Genomic DNA, 20,111 nt, shown 5'->3' with positions numbered 1-20,111 from the left:
GTGATATTGTTTTCATACAGACATATTGTTGGAGAAACCACTCCATGTTTAACAATAGCTCACCCAATCCTCTCCTGTTCCATGGCCTCCATTTTCTCAGCACGCGCAATCACGCTGTTTATAATCTCTTTCTCTTCATCTGTCAGGTCTGGACCAGAACCAGGGCCTGGCTGCATGGTCCAGTTGCCCCTGTCAGCCAAACATATTCTCCAGTTACACTGCTGACAATTTCATGATACGACATCCAATCACACATTTGCCTATAAACACACAAACACACACTTTGCATTCAATGTTTGGACACATGGAGCAAACAGAAAAAAAAAAAATCTGCACAGACGTAAGCAGATTGTGCACAATTATATACACACATCACATATCTATGAATGAACATGCATTCACAATATCAACACACACACACATCGCTTTCTGGCAGATACACACAATGCAGAGGGGGAGATGAGAGAGACTGAGTAGGAGTTTATCTACTTACTGCTCTTTATCGCTGTGTCACAGATCAAACATCAGAGGGATGCAGGTGAAACAGAGGATTACAGTTTAGTGTTGGTACAGCCATGATGACGGATGACAGCACTGAAAGTGTTCTGATAAATCAAGCTTACCTCGCATGCATGGTTCTCTGCCTGTCGTTGGACACCCAGCGATCCGAACTGCTGCTCATCACTGTGTCCGTCATGGCTACACTATCACAGTCTGCAGGTGGACACAGAAAAACCGAGAGATGAATGCAGCATGAAGAAGACAAACAATATTTGACTGAGCTCTGTATTTAAAAGTTCCTAATTTAGGTGGGAAATGGTTTGGTTGGTTTTGACAAGTATAGTCAGAAGTCATTAAATTCATGATTCGTCCAGACTTAAATCCTCAAATCCACACTTTTAGCTATTCCCTGTTCTTATCTCATACTTATGCAGCACTAACAGACACAGTGGGATGCTCTCTCTCATCAGAAAGGACATTTGTTCCAAATGTGTGAGCCCGGACAGTGCTGAGCTCAAATTGGCAAACCACCAGGTAGACTTAATTGCAGCAGAGTGATGTGAGGCTACATGGTGACCTCACATTGGTGACCATCATTAGACAAACAACCTCTAATACGAACACAGATCAATTACATTTTCCAGAGAAGTAATGATCACTTTTTTCCCCCTCTTCATCTACTTGCTTCCTACGAATTTACATATCAAGCCTGAAATAGCAACAATATATCAGCTACCAATTGTAATGTAAGCACATCTCCTGGTGCCAAATCCACCGCCTAATCAGCACAATCTCCTTATGCGAAGCCTATTTTATCTTTTCTTTCCACAGACATATTGAGGCAATACATGGGCACAGGAAAACATTGCAAAAGATGGAACACAAACACAATGGATCTGTTAAATATGAGCATAAGCTTCACTGACATACAGGGGAAGAGTTGTTTAGTGTGTGTACGGTGAAGGGTACAAAGCTTTTGTGACCGGAGTGAAATGACGGTGAAGGGGGTGGTCTGGGTTTTTTTAAATTTATGTGCACTTTCCTCGTAAGGGTTTCACAAATTGGGGGTGGCAAGACTAGTTATTTTAGCAGCTGTAAGTGAAGCTGTAAAAAAAAAAAAGTGTTCGAGTTTGTGACTCTACACACATAAAAGAAACAGATGGTTCCAGATTGCAGGAGTGGCTCAATTATACTTCGACAAAGGGGGAGGAGGAGGAGGAGAGAAGAGGAGGAGGAGGAGGAGGTGGTGAGCTTGTACTGTCAAGGATTTTTAAAGTTTAGAGTCTTTGTTTGCAGCGTTTCCAACTGTTCATGGTGACTTAGTTGAGGTACAAAGTGGTGTCTGTGTATTTGCAGTTCTCAACTATTTAGACTCTCTTTCCTGGGATGCTGGTGGGACTCAGGATGCAGGTGCGCTTCTCTTGCACTGAGGTTCAGTTGGGTGTCTGACTTAAAAAAAAAAAGACAACTGCAATCTCTGTATTTTTCAAAAACAAAGTCAGGAGACGAAAGCAGACAATGAATCACCTCATGACCTCACCTCAAAACACATCTGCAGATTTGTCAGCCTATTGATTGATTTGCTCAAAAGATCAACGCATGACATGATTATTTATTTCTGTTTTTGTCCCCCAGTATGCCACCTTCTTCTCTGACATCTTTAGGAAGTTATTGTCACTCGTTTTTTGTGTGGGGAAATAAAAACTGGACAGTTTGCAGCCAAGAAGAGAGTCACCGTTGCTGAGGAGGAGTCCAAGAACGGTTGTGTCATCAGGGTATTTTCAGTACATGATGACAGGAGATTAGATTTTGCAATCGTTTGTGTACATGGATCAAAAAAAAAAAAAAAAACAGGCTGAGAATACAGCAAAGTGCTAATGATTACAGTGGGAAACAGCGAGTTGTCAACTGAATTTCTCGCACTTGACGCACTGACAATGTAAGTTAATCTCAAAGTGACATGGTAAAGATGATACAAAGATGTCAACAGAAATCAGTGAGGCGAGTGCCTTTGGGCAAGTCTGCTGAGTGAGTGAGTGAGTGTGTGTGTGTGTGTCTGGGTGCCCTGTGTATTTGCTTCAAGTGTCAGCCAGACAATACATGGAGGGATGCTGTTGCTGCCACAGGCTGGGGGATACAGAGATGTATGTCCTGAGGGCAAGTACCGACAGTCAGAGAAGACCAGCAGGCTCAGAAAAGGAGCAACAACGTCCTCTCAGAGGGGCTAAAAGCCTCTGGAGCCTCAACTGTGAACTGAGAACTGTGGCAATGCAGGACGGGGAGACTGCAGGTACTATATGGTAGAGACGGACAACAAGGGAGGGTAAGGAATGCATAATGGGGAAGATGCATAAAGGGAGAATCGATAGGTTTCTCCTGTCTTCAGCTTTTCAGACGCAATCATTTCACAGCAGTGAAAATCTTGCACTGTAGATGGTTATAGAAAGTGACGGAGGGAGTGAACGGGAGGGTGCGCCACTCTCTCTCTCTCTCTCTCTCTCTCTCTCTCTCATTCAGCTGCTTGTATTATACTGCGTAATGTCAGGCTACATACCTTATGGAGGTCTAATCTGTTGCTGCGCTGCCTGCGGGATTCACAGAATAACAAATTTGCTGTGCTATCAATAGACTCTCTGGGTGTGGGCTTTTCCCTCTGCTGCTGTTGCTGCATCCAGCCAACAGTGGCACGGCAGTCCTTGGGGAGCGTTTGTCTTATTCTGCTTTTCAGCAGCAGTCTGACGGTTCAGACATAACTCTAACTGTACAGTTCATATCATACAGTATACAGTGAGGCTCTTAAGCGTGGCCCTCCTTCACTGGCCAAAAATGAATAACACCACTTTTGTTTAACATGACTGTCCTGGACAGGTAGATGGAGAGAGAAAGAGGGGAGGGGAGGAGGAGAGGCATTCAGACTTGGGCTGTGTAATCACTGTCTGTCTGGTAATGTGGATATACTGATGTCAATGCATCACATATGCAGACTGCTACAGCGAGCATCTTTGCTGAAGGTGACAATCCAAAAGATAATATACACATATTCCTGTCTGTTTGATGCTTCAGGCACAGAAAAACACAGCTTGGTTTCATGTACTGTACATTCAGAGAGTTTTTACATCTCAAAAAGTTTGACACGTACATGTTCAAAACGTACCAGAGGCCAATTATAATGGGCTGTCTGGACCAAAATGTCACATTGAGCCTCGTTATTCTGCAGTCATGACACCACTGTGACCCTCAGTCAGACTACATCCCCTATGCTGTCAAGGTTATAAATGCAACGCATCTGCGTCATCTGCACCTCTAACTTGGTGCCACAGTCATCTTGTACATGTGTTCCTCCTGTATGAGATGACTCAGTCAGGTGGTGGGTTCTTCTCTGGAGAGCAGCAGATATTTTCTTGTGTTTTTTTTTTTTTTTCAAAATGTCATGAAGCCTCCGGTTTCAGACATGGCAGTGATACCCGGGAACTGTGCAAGCAACACCACACACACACACACTAGTGTCTACAAATACACCAGGCATGAATAGTAACAGATCCTACGTGAGATGACAACAGGAAAGACCAGAGGGAGAGCTTCGACTCAGATAGTCATCTGCCGTATCATCATAAGTCATCCATGCAGCAGGATCTCTCCTATATAGAATTTCATATGGGGGTGGAGATGCTCAATTTAGAAACCTGCATCTCTCCTTTGGGCCTAGTCAATACAAATCTGCATCTGTACATCTTCAGGGATGCATACATACAGAGCATAACCTACACACAAAGCACTTGAAGGCCATTTTTAGAAAACACAGCCATGCATTCTCCTTGGATACTTGAAGTGAATGCTCAGTGTGAGTAACTCAAGTGACGTCTTATCAGGCACTTTCACAGATTTATGTTGTTATGTGACTTTCAATAGCAGGTGAGTGACTCATTACTGCAGAATAGATGACTGGAAATGGAGTGGACTGGAAAGTTTTGGGTTTTTTTTTCAAGATTTTTGTATGCGCTTGTTGAATGAAGAACTGAAAAAAGCAGGCGGGGTGACAACAAGGCAACAAGGCATTGATGGATTGATCCAACATGGATCATTATGGATGCACTACCCGGAGCTTAAGTGGGGGATGGGGATAGAGGGAAGAAAGTCATCTCCAGTTCCTTTGGACTGAGATCAGCAAAAATAGAATGTGCAAAAGCAAGGTTTTACTCCTATCATCATCATCATAAAGCAATGACTGCTGAAACAATCAGTTGATTAGTCAAACAACAGAAAATTATTCATTAGTTATACTAAAAATGGAATCATCCAAGTCATTCGTTAAAGAAAAAAGTCAAACATTAGCAGTTTCCAGCTCCTCAAATGTAAGGATTTGTTGCTTTTCTCTATATTTATATCATTATACATTGAACATATTTGGGTTTAGGGCTGTTGGTCAGACAAAACAACAATTTGAACACGTCACATGTGCTCTGGGAAATTATTATGGGTGTTTTTTTTTTATTTTATTTTTTTATATTTTCTTATACATTAAACAATTAATCATTCACCTTGTTGTATTTATTGCTAAAAAAGGGCAGTGACTTGGTTGACTCCATCTGTACTATACAACATACTTGACAGGATAACAGCAACTGTGCCATTAATTTGATTTTCTGTTAACACCCTACTATGTGTCCTATTTGTACATGTATTGAATGTAATGACACTCCAACACCACATGGGACTGCACTTGAATTCCAGGGCAAGAATTCCCTCGACACCCTCCAAGAGGGACATTTCTAAAATGGGTTAATGAGGATCGGAGATCAATGCCAAGTCCTGAAATTGGTTTCACTTTCATTTATCTTTGATCAGGCCTCTATTCCTATTTTGATGCCTGGGGCTACGTCTTACTTATGTATATTGGAGGGCGCCATAAAGATCTCCACCCAACCGTCCACCAACAGCCCTTACCACTGGCCGATGCAGAGTCCCTGCGGGCTCAGATCAGCACTTTCTTCCAAACCATTTTCCAAGGTGCTAAATAGATGTCAGACTTGATATTCATGTCAGCACAGCATATCCACTCTACCAGTGATTTAATAATCCTGGTGTAACCATACACATTTCTATCAGGTTGCCGTGACCATTAATGTTTCAGCAGCCATAACACACTACGCTGTTTCCCATTACTGGTTCAATAACCTTACAACCATATGCAATTTTTCAAATGGCTGCAAGAAGCGAGCTCAGCTACAACATTCTTTAACTGAACCATTACTAGGCTCATACTGCCTTGTATGGCTTTATAATTTATCCTGCTGTAAATAAATAATGATTATTGAGATGTCTGGTATAAAATAAAAGTGACACTGACATCCTCTCCAAAAGTCTGATTTTCATATTGTCACAACCATCCAACAGACTTTGTGAAGTTTAAAGATTTGAGTTTTAACATTGTGTTACGCAGTGTCTTGAAAAAGAAAAACATTAAATCATCTTTCTAAACCAAAAGAGATGAGTTAAAGTGGAGAAAGTAAATAACAATTTTTTGGTCATCATTTTTTTGCTCTACCATCTGGCCCGGCTGTATCTCAGATTGTTTTATGTATTATGAAACAGAACAGAGTCTGAAATCCTCAGACAGGAGACTCCTGGCTGGTCTACAGATACGACTGTCCTGTGGTGATCTGGAACATCACGCATGTGCTGAGAAGACTAAAAAAAGAGTTTTTTTTCCTTTCTATAAATACAGACTTTTTCAAGAGCCGATCAGAAGTCACATTCATCACTGAAATATCCTTTAAAAACGAAAGGAAAATAATATGAGAAGGTTTCCTGGTACAAATATACAGCAGCATTGATAACCTTGGACACAGTTCAATATGGTTTGAGCGGCAAGAAAAATAAAAAGGATGTATGTATGAAGTTTATCTTTTTGCTCACAAGTCAGTCAAATTCACCTGCTAAACTGGCAGAGAGCATTTGCAATTATGCTAATATCTCAACTTAAAAATCCAAACCTCATTGACAATTGCAAGAACAAAGATTAATAAATAAATATGGTATTTCATTCCAAAAGACACGGCAAACAACTGCACCGACTGCAGTATAAGACAACCCCATTAATGGTTGTTAGTGCCAAGTTATGAGTCATCAACAGACCTTCACTTAAATGTACTGAAAACGTGAACTAATTTACAATACCTTGACTCACACATACTGTACGCTACCTGACATCAAGAAGCACAACCAGCTGCTCCCTCACACTCTGCGGTGACACATGAGGGCTGAAGGTCGGTGATGCTAACATCAAAAAGAAATTCAAGGCCTGTGCAGAGAATAAAATGTCCAATCTTATAACTAGTACCACCACACAGCTGACCAGGCCATAAACACAGCATCACTGTGCCCAAATACAGCCTCACAGAGCTGCTACCATGGACCCAGACCTGTTCGAATTTAAAGGATGAGGCTGGTGTTATTCTAAAAAAATAAAAAAGGTTCAAAACAGTTCATAATGCCATGTTCCTTTTCACGAGATTTGTTGAAGAAATATATTGAATACCACCGGATTTCTCGGATTTGATCATCAGAAACCATGATATCAGAATCTTGTTAGATTATTTCATGTTTAAATAATGTTATCACATTCCCCTGTTGCTGCACAATGATCCTAAATCTGACCACCATTTGGTTTCATACACTAGCTTCCCACAGTACTCAGCTACTGGTGTCTAATGCTTACACACCAGGCGAGTGGGGAGAAAAGGTGGGAAAGACCAAACACACAAAGTAGCCACCCACTGCTAGTTGCATGGCACATCTCCATCCATCCCCCATAGAGGGCTGTGAGATGCCAACATACTGTAGCAACACACCGAGGCCTGGACCTGGGCAAGATTGTAAAGCACTGCACCAAGAAGCCCTCCACTGCAGGAAGAAAACATCACTCAGCATTTTTTAATTATTTACAACTCCCACTCCCAGTGCCTTTCACTCTGAATAAGTCCCCCCCTTTAAGGCATTACTATGCATTTTATGGTGCTCAGATCTTGATCAAACACTAACAGTGGATTTGGGGAAAAAAACCATCATAGTTGGCCAGACAAAAATGACTGAACTCATTGGGCTCTATTTTGGGAAACAGTACGGATGTTCAGGCTATTGGTCTTTTGGGTCTGTGGCATCGACGTAGTATGCATGTTTTCAGTCAGACAATGGTGTTGACAGGGACCATCTGCGGGACCATCTGTGAGGACTCTTCACCCTTCAAATGTGAGAGTGTTGCGCCGTTTCAACTACATTCTCAAGGCAGGCATGGCTCCAGGTCCCGCATCGCTGGAGAACAAACAGGAAAGACCATCCAGTGACCAACAAGCTACCGTGCTGTTATCCCGCTATCACTTCAGCCCTATCCAACAGACCTAAACAGGGTGGGTGCTGGGAGAAAGAAAAAAAAACAGCCTGGTGCATTTTCATTCTTAAATCCACCCAAAACACAGTGAATTAGCAGTCTATATCTTATACAGTACGTCTCTTTTCTAGTAATCATCCTAAAATCTAGCAGAAAAAAAACATCTGCTGATACATTTTCTCAGACAATTTGCTGTAATTCAGCGACTGCTTTTGTTCAGGCCTTATTTGAGGACTACTGAAGTAAACAGCGATCGGACATGGAGCGCTCAATTAACTGCACTACTGCGAGAGCCTGCAGTAAGTCTTAAATTTGCTTGGCTGTTGGTGATTCATCCCTGTATGCCCCAGAGGTAAGAGGTGGGACTTGGAGAACTGGCTGCTGATGTATTGGCCAGTAATGCTCCTTCAATTTCCTCCCATCTTATCTCAGGGAAACAAGTACTACCAGACAGGGGCATTAAATCAGCACGCTAAAGGTCTGTTGTAAAAACACTGCATGCATCTATTTCCTACTAACCAGAAGTAACCTACAGTCCAGTCGGTGGTCTGTTGAGATAATCTACATGGCTCAGAACATATAAAAGGGATGTCAGATCTGCCATCAATCCCACGGTGGGATGGCCGTGATCCTGTCTCTTTGTTGCACCGCTTTGAAGATCTGGCACGGCTCAGCAGCTGGATATCTGACCCTCCCTCTTGTCCAACCAGCAAACTAGCAGCTACAATGCCCCTGGGTGTTTTTAGCAGATCTCTTTTGGCAAACGAGAGCTTGTTCTAGTCTGGAAACACTGCGGCACTAAAAATAATCTGTAGCCCCAACTTTTGAGACAAAAAACTCCTGTCAGAAAGACTTGAGATGAAGGGGAGCAAGGGCATCACTGCAGCTACAACCTATGCACAGAGGTGATGTTAATCAATTAAATGAATGTGTAAGGGACTCTAAATGGTATTGGACATGGGAGAAATGATGCTTACATATAGGCTGCTGTTATAGAATCAATCACAGCCCGATACAAGACAACAGCAAGGCAGTTTTGGATTTTTTAACTCCTTGTGCTCTTGGGGGAACTTTGTTTAAAGGCCACATTAATTACATCTGTCTTTTCCAATATGCCAGAGCATTTAGGCAGATCTAATCACCAGTTGTAGAGAGGCTGGTGAATTGATTCTGATCCACCGCTCTGATGAGAATCTGAAGATGAGGCCACTCCCTTCTGAAGCTCGACCACAAACGGAAGAAAAAAATGTCTCCTCATACTGTACAACAGACGTAAAGCTTTGCTCAAAAACAGGACGCAGACACCTTCCGATATTAGAATATAACGTATAATTTGGGATCGAAGCTCCATGTGTGGATTGTGAAGAACACAGAGGAACATAGAGTCACGCACCTTTACCAACTGTGACCATGGTAACAAGCAAGATCAGAAGACGAGAATCAGAATGATTAAATGCTGCGCGTGTGTGTGTGTGTGTGTGTGTGTGTGTGTGTGTGCCCACCAGTCTGTGTTATCATACTACCTGTGCCAAATTTCAAAGCCCGTCCAGAATGGGTCACAGTTTTAGTAACGGTGTCAGTGGATCACGAAACGTGGTTGCAATTTGACCGTAATGATGCATCTCAACAGTCACGGCTGAAAAGACAGTATGGTTGGAGAGGAAGACAAGATGAAGGCCTGGGACTCTGAGTACAGTCTCCTTGCATCCTTCAGCTTTAAATAATGCAGTTAGCGTGCAGAGCACTTACTTCATTCCTCCATCTTTTTTCACCTTTTCCTTTTCCCTGCACTCTACGTTTCTCTCATTTCCTCATGTTTTATATGACGTTTTCTCTTAATTCTCTCTTGCCTAATTTCATTTTCATCTCTGCACACAGAAGAGTGTGGTAGGCTGACAGAGCAATAGAAAGAGAGAGGTACCAGCATAAGGGTGTAGTCCAATCACTACTGTAGTTGCTCATGTGAGAGGAGGCAGCTGCAGATATCTCAGACTGTTCATTCAGTCTTTTCTCCCCTCCCCCATTTAATCCCCATGCTTCAGGTCTGTAGGAGGAGTTGGAGATGGTGGAACTGGGAGGCGGATTCCCAGCTCCTTTTTTTCTGTCCTCCTTCCATACTAACACTAGCAGCAATTAACTGCTTTGGTCCCAGTAAGTCAGTTTACAACGCACACTGCGCTGTAATGACCCACGGGTGCAGAATGAGATAACATCACAACAAGTAGGCGACTGAATCACCTGTCCTGTGGCACAGCTGGAGTTGAGAGCTGCCCTGCCCACGTCAGCATTTGGAGGCATCACTGATGTTTTCCTCCTAGATTGCAGGCACATCAAGCCCCAGTGTGCGCTCCTAAAAATCCTGCAGCAACGCCCAGGGACTGCAACCACACAATCTCCCACATGACTTACCAGGTCTATTTTCTTATATCAGATCTGCAACCAGGAAGCATCCTTGTTTTAATTCATCTTGAAGGGGGGATTAAAACGTCGCCTATCTGAGCAAGAGTTAAATTTACCATAGTCATTCATGAATAAGCTGAGTACATAATCACAACACCAAAGCATGCTGTAGTAAATCAATGCAACAATTCAAAATAAGGAGGCAATCAGCTCCATCGAACATCTCTTCATGAATGACAAGAACATTCTGCTGCAGAGCAGTGTTTTCACTAAGTCGTGTTTTCCCTAAAACAAAGGAATCAATCAAATGTTCATTTACATAATTGGTACCTCACATAGGTTAATTAGCAGCAGCAGCTTCATGCATACAGACCGCACTGCACACATTCACAAATGTTCTTTTTTTTCCATTCAGATGACTCAGTTAGTAACTGGCTCATAGAGACAATGAAAATCTGTTTCCATCAAATTCAATAAATACATGCAATGAAATATGTTCCCTCGTAAGAGATCATCTGGTCCCTCTCTCTCTCTCTTGTGAATGAAATGCTGCATTCATTCAACTTGTAAATGAGAAAATCTAATTGACTGAGTCACTGGCCACACGCAATAACCTCAAAGTGATTTCAGGTCGAGGATGCAATGTTTGAAAATCCTTCGAAGGCGATTGTAAAAAACCTACCTGAGAGTCCAGCCCAGCCTCTCTCTCTCTCTCGCAGTGCTGAATGATGCGGACTAAATTTCTGTGCAACGCTTGGATCCGACCACAGAGTCAGTCATTGCGCATGGTTCCTGTCACCAAAACCCCGAGTTTTTATTTTTTTTCCTGTAGGAGTAGTCTGTTGCTACAGTCACCGCGGATCTCCACAATGCGTGGGAACTGGTCTTCTTCTATCCTGCGTGGAGGATGGAAAGCCCTTGGTACCCTGGGAAGGAAACCCCTGGATCTGAAGTGATAACACTGATGCTTAAGTGGACAGTCATCACCTGATCAAATTCTTTCTATAACAGCGCAGTGCATAGATGTGTCTCATGAACCATGCAGCCCCATCGATAAATCACTGACAGTTTGAGAAGATCGTCTAATAACTGCGCTTTTATTTTCTTCTCACATTGCAGCAAGATATCATATGGTTAGGACTTTACAAAGTTTAACTGGCATTTGAGTGCAATTGTAAAAAGAATTAAGCCACTATTCTCTTTTTATCTTAAGAGTCTTTTTTATTGTTTTCCTTTTGAGTTTAAATGTATCCTTGTGTGTATAAGTATACACACTTAAAAATATCTACTTGTTGGCAGCAAACAAGTATGGCTACCTGAATACTTTCATGTTTCCTACATAATCATTAAATGTGCCAATGTCCAGTCAGAAAAGTATATGTTTTGCAGCAAAAATGCAATCTCAAAGAAATAGACATTAAAATCCTCACATCAGTGTCTCAATTAAGTGAACAAACCTCCGCTTTGATTCTACTGTGGAGACATTGCGCCATCTAATGGATTAAGTATTCTTTGCGCCAAAAAGAGGATGAAACTCGCGCTTTCTGCTTTATTATGGGGTATATTTCTGTTTAATAAAATTTGAATTGGTACGAAAAAATGCAAACACACTCACTGGGAGAACAGTTTGCATTTACAGTGATAGACGCGTAGCTTTTTAGCGGTCAAACTGTGTATTTTGCCACACCTACATACAAGAAAAGACTGCGGAAGACACAAGATTTACATCCTTTGTACTTCCGTGTTCGCATCCCGCCACAGGAAGACTCAGAAAGGAGAAGTATATACGTGCTGTTTAAATTCTGAGCAGAAATGTTTGAGGACACGCTCAACATACTGATATCTATATAAGTATGAAACGTAAATCTTCCTCAAAATTGGCTTTGGTAAAGAGAGCACCCAGTACGCATGCGTGACACAAATGAGCTATCCTGTTAGCTAATTGCCATCACTTACGATCATTTTATAGCTTTGTTTGATAGTGCTGACCATAGATTGTATATAAATAAATAATAAATAAATTATATACAGTCTATGGTGCTGACTAACGGGCCAGGAGTTTCCAAAGGCTGAACGCAATTAGGCGTAAGTGTTTTTGAGCTGTGATATGGTGTGAACTATCTTGACAGTGCATATTCTTTGGTCACATGACTTCGCTTTACTCGCTGAAGTCACCTGATATGTTGTATACTGATGAAGAGAAATGGCTGCCCACCTGTCTTACGGGAGAGTCAATTTAAACATTTTGAGAGAAGCGGCAAGAAAAGAGCTCCGAGAGTTTCTGGACAAATGTGCAGGAAGCAAGGTAACATAATAAACACACATAAACATCAGTTAATGTGACGGCTAAGCCTCAACGTTACCATGGAGCTGTCAGTTGAACATTAGCTACGTCTTCTGACTGCCTAGCAAGAGGCCTGTCTGTGATGTATATGAGTTGTAGCTGCATCAGTTTATTATTAGCTTGCAACATTTCCTGCAGCTGATATTTTATGTCCCGTTTCTCCTCAGGCCATAGTTTGGGATGAATATCTGACGGGACCTTTTGGACTGATAGCACAATACTCTTTATTGAAGGTAAGTGCTGTCTGTGCACAGTTTATGTATTGTAAAGTAACTCAACGAACAAGGCCAGAACCAGGTATCTGAAGACAAATGCCAAGTAATCTATCATATATCTAACCTGGCTTTCTGTTAGCCTTAGATATCAAATACACGTTGCATGTTTATTACTGTGTTTTTCCAGGAACATGAAGTGGAGAAGATGTTTACCCTCAAGAGTGGCCGGCTCCCCTCTGCTGATGTCAAAAATATCATCTTCTTTGTCCGTCCCAGACTGGAGCTTATGGATATCATCGCTGAGAATGTGTTCAGGTTTGTTGACGCGTTTCAATTTCAAGCTCCACACTGTAAACATTGATATAAGCATTTTTTTCTATGTCAGCTAAGTCCAGTGTGTGTAAGTCCCTTCTGTCACTTTCCAAAGATATTCACTGTTTTTACCTCTTTTGTTCTGACTTGTGCTTTTTTTTTCTAGTGAGGATAAAATGCATTCATCACGCGACTTCCACATTTTGTTTGTGCCTCGGAGGAGCATGCTGTGTGAACAGCGGCTGAAGGAGCAGGGCGTTCTGGGCTCTTTCATCAACATTGATGAATATATTCTGGATCTGATTCCCTATGATGGTGACCTGCTCTCTATGGAGTATGAAAGTGCCTTCAGGGTATGTTTAACCTACAGACCCCAAATAAATATCAACCATTAACATAAAAGATTGCTGTATGACATTCAAATTTAACAAATCTCTGGAAAGAAGTATTTTGAATACCACTTCTCATCCATATGTATATCTGTGATTTCTAACTCTCATGACTCATTTTTGCCTCGTACAGGAGTGCTACTTGGAAAATGACCAAACAAGCCTTTACCACACAGCCAAAGGCCTCATGACCTTACAGGCATTGTATGGCACCATTCCACAGATTTATGGGAAAGGAGAATGTGCAAGGGTGAGTGTGAAGCAAGCTGGGATAACTTTGTACGAAAACTGATATAAATATTATAGTAAAACTGATACTCAGCAACAGTCAGGTGAAGAATTTATTTTGAAAATAAAATTCTCTGTTTGTTCTCAGCACGTCGCCAACATGATGCTGAGGATGAAGAGGGAGTTCGCTGGTAGTCAGAATCAGATCCTGCCAGTGTTTGACACTCTGCTCCTCCTGGACCGAAACGTTGACCTGCTCACCCCTCTTGCCACACAGCTCACCTATGAAGGTCTCATTGATGAGATCTATGGAATCAATAATGGTCAGGATGAACTTTTTTCAATTTCTTCTCATATTTGTGAACATCAGTCTTATACAGATGCACAGTTATATTTATCCTCCTGTCTAATTGCCAGTCCTTGTTTTTAATTCATCTGGCTTACAGGTTATGTCAAGTTGCCTCCTGAGAAGTTTGCGCAGAAGAAACAAGGTGAAGCGAGTAAAGATTTACCCACAGAGCCCAAGAAGTTACAGCTCAACTCAGCAGAGGAACTGTATGCAGAAATCCGGGATAAGAATTTCAATGCTGTTGGAGCGGCACTCAGCAAGAAGGCCAAAATCATTTCTGCTGCCTTTGAGGTTGGTCTCTCTTCAACTTCAGCACTCTAGCATATTTGTCTGCAGGAACAGGATCATAGTGTAATGTGCTTTTTTGTTACAATGTCTGGTACTTCTAGAAAGCTACATTAGATCACAGACATCCCGCCTGATCTGATCTGATGATAATCTCAAGGTCATAACGGAAATCCATGAGGTCAGGGAGGTAATGGCAATCACCTGGAGATAAGATACAGTACTAATCTGTCAAACAGAATACTTAACAAGACCACAATATTATCATTCTGTCATCAGCTCAGAGTTCAGATACACCAAGTGTAATACAAACTACATTAAAACAGATTGTTGATAAGCAAACTGATGCACCAGCAGAGGTATTCTAACCCTGGAAAACAGTGAGTATTAACAGGCTGCTCTTTGCTAATGAGGGGACAGATGGCCCCCATCAGGAAGGTTTTAGAAACACAATTAATTGATTGTATGGTCATTGCTTAGGCTGAAGGGAATTTGTGTAGAAAGATACCAAACTGAGATAATGTACTATTATATGTGTTGTGTGAAAGTTGTGTTACAGAGAAACTGTTTTGTCTACAAATATAATCAGACAAAGAATCCACAGCTTTGTGTGTTTGCTTTCGGTACATTTTAATTAACCGCCATGCCCAGACTTGTTTTTACATGATTGACTTTTTATGATAATTAAATCGGTTGCCTTTCGAGCTGCAATATTAAATGTTTTAACAGCTCGACTAGTAAAGTGATATTTCTTTGTCTCGTCTCACAGGAACGTCATAACGCCAAAACGGTGGGAGAAATAAAGCAGTTTGTGTCTCAGTTGCCTCACATGCAGGCAGCACGGAGCTCACTGGCTAACCACACTTCTATAGCAGAACTCATCAAGGACATCACCAGTGTGTAAACAATCCCCTGTGTACCTTCTCTTAACCACATCACATCTTAAATTTCACATCATGTTTTCAACACTAATAAAATAATACAAAATAAATCCTTGTGGTTTGTAAGAACCTGCTAATGATCTCCATTTAAAAAAAACAAAAACATTTGACACTTCAAGACACTATTTGTCATGAAAATGTAAATCATTTAAATAGTGTTTGTATTTCTCATCTTCCAGCGCTCTATGTTTAAGGTGTCAAATATGTTTGTTATACTGTAATAAACTTCAAATGAGTGTTTCTTGTTTCAGCATCGGAGGCCTTCTTTGATAACCTAACAGTGGAGCAGGAGTTTATGACTGGAGTCGACACAGACAAGGTACATAAAACCTTTTTTTTTTCTTTTTAAAAAATTTTATGTCTAAAGATTTTGTAATAGAAATGTTAAAAACTGTAATATAAGGAATGCCTTATTGCATTTGTTTTACAGGCTTTACCTCTTTATCTATTATTTTTTTATGGATGCACTTTAGTTCTGATGAATGCTCTTTTATCAACCAGGTGAACATGTACATTGAAGACTGCATTGCCCAAAAAGACCCACTGATCAAGATTTTGCGTTTGGTGTGCATGCAGTCTGTCTGCAACAACGGCCTCAAGCAGAAGGTGTTTGACTACTACAAGAGGGAGATTCTCCAGGTAGAGTGAAAGACAGACAGATTTGTTTTTTTAGGTGGCGGTGATGTAATAAGTCAGGAGTTCACATCTTTTCCGAGCCCACAGATCCCTGCTGCATCAAACAGAGACAATAATAATATTGGTGATGTATTTTGGGTTTGGTTTTTATCCAAGAATAACTTCAAGGGTCCCCGAAATTACAAAGAAAAACATATCTTGCTTACACTGCTGGCGTCTTGCCATGCAGATGGTTTTGCTCTTATAAGCTGAGGTTTTCAAATATCCGCCTCTGAAACGTCTGCCACAACCCCAATACAAAGCTATTAATAACTTGCTTTTCCAGAAACAATGTCCAGTTTTCATAGACATAATTTTACGGATGAGGTCCGTTGATTATCCAGAGTAAATGGGACATCGTTTCTTGAAAGGAAAGTTGTGTTTGAGTATTTCAGATGCTGTGTCAGATTGATATCTCAACAGTTCAGTACATAAAACCAAAGATTATCTGCTTGGGTAGATACCAGGGGTCAGAAAAAAAATGTAATTTGGGTGAACCCACCCTTTAATATTTTTAACAAACTAATCAAACATACGGGAGACTGTTTTTTTTAATGATGCTTATCTCTATGTCCCTTCTTTGTCTTGTGTGAAGACCTATGGTTATGAACACATATTAACACTGAATAACCTAGAGAAGGCGGGTCTTCTGAAACCACAGACGGGCTCGAGGAATAACTACCCCACCATCAGAAAAACACTCAAACTGTGGATGGAGGACGCCAATGAACAGGTATGAGATTTAAAAAGAGAAGAAGAGAAGCGCTTTGAGGATTAAATGCTTGAACTTTTAAGGACGTGAGGAAGATTTTGCCCTCTTTGACTCTTGCTTTCGCCTTTTCTCAGAACCCCAACGACATCTCATATGTGTACAGCGGCTACGCACCGCTAAGCATCCGACTGACCCAGGTCCTAGCCAGGCCGGGCTGGCGTAGCATTGAAGAGGTGCTGAAGATGCTCCCAGGTCCACACTTTGAGGAGAGACAACAGCTACCTGCTGGACTCCACAAGAAACGTAAGCACCAATACAAACTGGGTCTGCTGTTTGCCCCGCTGCTCACTAAACAGCCTCCTGCCTGCTCCATGTAGATAAGACACCGGCTTTGTTCCTGTTTATGTCAAATGCTGAACGGCAGCAGATTGATGGCACTGAGCTGACAATACTACAGAACTGCTGTCAGTGTTTGTTTGCCTTGGTGTTCGTATGCGTCTGTGTTGAAGAGAAGGATAGATAAAAACACACTGTACTCAGTTTGTCAAGTGACCAACAGCGCTTTCCTTCAGTTTTCCTCCATCTTGTCATACTGGCAGCAGTAGGTGTTACACTGATGTGAATAATGAATTTAATTATACACTCAATTTGAAATGTGCTAATTAGAACTGAGAGTTTGGGTATTAGACTTGTTGACTTGTTTCTACATGCCTGTATTACACTGGATTTTAAAAGGCGATAATAGAGGACTCATATATATAGGGGGAGGGTGATGGCTAAATTAGTGTTTTCACATTTCAGAATATCGTGCTTTAGCAGAAGGGACTTGGCTTTGTTAAATTGAGCAATGGCACAATTCGATTGATTTGTTATATCAGAGTAAAATAAGGAAAAAAATAACTTTTCCTTTTTTGGTCAATTTGTCAGTTTTGTCCTTTTCTATTTGTGTGACATACTGTATATCTGTCTCTGTCTCACAGGCCAGCAAGGGGAGAATAGGACCACGCTGGTGTTTTTCCTCGGAGGAGTGACGTACGCGGAGATAGCTGCTCTTCGTTTCCTCTCTCAGATGGAAGACAGCGGGATGGAGTACATTATAGCCACAACGAAACTAATAAACGGTACAACTTGGATCAAATCCCTTATGGACAGACCTGAAGCCCAGGTCCCCTGAGTCACCTGCACGCACACCTGAACACATCAAACGCCCCGTCGATCAGAAAACGCCAGCTGCTGTTTTCATGTCCATATCAGTGTGCTGCAGGTGTCTCATTGATGCCTTTGCTGGTGAGACAGCAGCAGGTTCTTTAAGTTTTTTTTTTTCCAGTCCTTGATTTGCACCCAGATGACACAATATCAAGCTGACTTAATGCTACTGTTTGTTTATCCTTCTGTCCTCTGGTTACATTTCCATCACTGAGGTCATTTCTCTATTATGGAGCTACTGTATATATGTATGTATGAATAAACGCTTTTGGATGTTATAATCTAATGTGTAAAGATGCACTTTGATTTAGATTTTTGTAGTTCATTGTTGAACAGTTCTCTGCTTTGTGTGTGTCCTTTCTCCCAGGTAAAAAATAAGAAAATAAAGTCTTAACTAACTGAAATTACTCTTTGTATTACTTGCTCATGAGGGAGACCACTGTGCCTATTTTTGTTAGTGGATCATTTTTGGAAAAAGATGACTGTGCTGAGGGAGAGGAGATGAAAGGCAGGGACGGGAGTGTATCCGTCAGTGGTGGTCCAGCTCTCTGAAGGAGCAATTAGCGCAGTAACAGGCCTCCCGATCAGCCGATAATGGTCCTGTGCTGTCTGGAGAGCTCAGCCCACAGCAGCCCATGATTTGACAGCGCAGGACACTGATTGAATTAGGAGGCCATTTGCTCCATGTTCCGGTAGAGGATAAGTGTGCTGCAGGAGGGCGTTTGATCTGTTTCAGTCAATACCATCTCCGTGCCTATGAACACAGGGAGACCCGCTGACAGCAGATATTTTGGTGTACTCTTCTTGGGTAAATCTCTGCTAATTTCCTCCATGTTCATGAGCTAACTGTTTCAATTAAAGCCATGAGAAGAAATACTTCAATCTGTGGGTTTTTGCTTGATAGATCAAATCTCACACTAGAATTTCTTTTGTTTGAGGAGCAGGTGCACAGAAGACATCAACTGCCATTAGATTAATCACAGGGGATTCAGATCCTTGTGATCAGTTTTTGCTTTTGGCTCCTCCTCTTGTCGTAAGAAACCGAAGGGCTCGAGGCAGCACACACCAACTTGGACTTCAGGGCTGGACGTGCAAGAGCCCACCCTCTGATCAGCTCCTGCTCCAACAACACCAAGGTATGTTGTAACTTCATAAATTAGATTTTGAGCTTGTTGACGATTTTTGCATGTTTGTCTGTTTTAGTGCAGTTTAAGTCTGTAAAGCCTTTTCCAAAACATTTATTAAATAAGAAAACATTTTTTATTAGTATTATGTTATAAAAGGTACATTAACATTTATTTTAAATGACAAAGTTCCTCTTTATAAGCCACGCATAAAACAAAACATGCCTCTAACATATAGATCGTATGAGCTTCACTATAACTTCTTTTGCCCACTATATAAAAGAAGAAATAACTATAATAATAATAAAAACAACCTGCATGAATGTATTCAGTGTTGTTCTGCATATTTAAGAGCATTTGAGATAGATGAATGCTGCAGATGCTCAATAGTTTGTGTTGTTTGTGGGTATAAACAAACAAAGCAGATCAATACTGGACCCACTTTACAGATGAATTATTAACAGTAGTCTTGTGACAATGCAGCCTCTTGAGCTCCTGCAAGGCTAGAAACAAATCAATTTGCACCTCTAATGCAAAAAACTTCAAACACATTTAGTTATATACTGAGCAATTAAAATGTATTTGCTGTTCTGTGACTTTTAAGAAAACATGGGCAAAAAAGAACACATAAAATGACATTTATCCCAATGACTTTTAATCTTTTTTGCTCAATTGTTGCATTTAAGTACTTAAAGTGGTCATACGTATTATGTGCAATGTGTGATGTTTTAATGAACTTCCAGATGGGTCAAATATAATTTTACACCTTGATGGATAATGAAGTTATATTCTTTTCTGAAATTTGGCAAAACTGTGTTTGCAGAATGGGTCGAGGTGGGAACATGGGACACCTGACTCAACCTAGTCGCAGGCAGAAGATACAGCACGAGCCTCTGGATGTGGATCCCCTGATAATCCGCTTCCTCCGGACATTGAAGGAAATCCTCAAATTTGTCCTCTTCAGCTACACTGTGCTGTTTGGTGCTTTGCTTCTTGCTCGGTGGACCACTTATTTTATGGTGGGAAAGTAAGAAGATACAGAC

The 20,111-nt window shown here is 41.3% G+C and overlaps 2 protein-coding genes across 4 annotated transcripts in view; one reads left to right on the top strand and one right to left on the bottom strand.

The window, feature by feature from the left end:
* LOC122993501 (rabphilin-3A-like) overlaps positions 1–20,111 on the bottom strand; it is a 38,116-nt gene that overhangs the window by 9,183 nt on the left and 8,822 nt on the right. Inside the window, exons 1-4 of one of the 3 annotated variants that reach the window (XM_044367713.1) lie at positions 10,971–11,236; positions 624–714; positions 494–505; positions 64–189 (exon numbers count right to left, since the gene is read on the bottom strand). In XM_044367713.1, the coding sequence (XP_044223648.1) occupies positions 64–189; positions 494–505; positions 624–697 (212 nt within the window). In that variant the 5' untranslated portion in view covers positions 698–714; positions 10,971–11,236. Of the gene's footprint in view, positions 1–63; positions 190–493; positions 506–623; positions 715–10,970; positions 11,237–20,111 lie in introns of those variants that run through there. The other 2 variants (XM_044367722.1, XM_044367727.1) reach the window with 2 other exon arrangements.
* vps33a (VPS33A core subunit of CORVET and HOPS complexes) lies at positions 12,424–18,348 on the top strand. The gene is made up of 13 exons (XM_044367741.1): positions 12,424–12,593; positions 12,800–12,865; positions 13,035–13,162; positions 13,326–13,512; positions 13,682–13,798; positions 13,925–14,099; positions 14,223–14,416; positions 15,180–15,306; positions 15,603–15,670; positions 15,853–15,990; positions 16,622–16,759; positions 16,873–17,041; positions 17,719–18,348. Exons 1-13 carry the CDS (start codon positions 12,492–12,494, stop codon positions 17,910–17,912), a joined length of 1,803 nt encoding a protein of 600 aa, XP_044223676.1. The 5' UTR covers positions 12,424–12,491; the 3' UTR covers positions 17,913–18,348.

Source organism: Thunnus albacares, chromosome 2 (assembly GCF_914725855.1).
Source record: "Thunnus albacares chromosome 2, fThuAlb1.1, whole genome shotgun sequence".
Taxonomy (NCBI): Eukaryota; Metazoa; Chordata; class Actinopteri; order Scombriformes; family Scombridae; genus Thunnus; species Thunnus albacares.
This window is presented reverse-complemented; position numbering and strand designations above follow the sequence as displayed.

What these genes read in the sequence shown, in the direction of transcription:
- vps33a (XM_044367741.1), top strand. Translation starts at nt 12,492, where the DNA reads ATGGCTGCCCACCTGTCTTACGGGAGAGTCAATTTAAACATTTTGAGA. An exon ending in GATCTATGGAATCAATAATG is followed by an intron (nt 14,100 to 14,222) that starts GTCAGGATGAAC and finishes TCTGGCTTACAG; the next exon opens with GTTATGTCAAGTTGCCTCCT. An exon ending in TGCTGGACTCCACAAGAAAC is followed by an intron (nt 17,042 to 17,718) that starts GTAAGCACCAAT and finishes TCTGTCTCACAG; the next exon opens with GCCAGCAAGGGGAGAATAGG.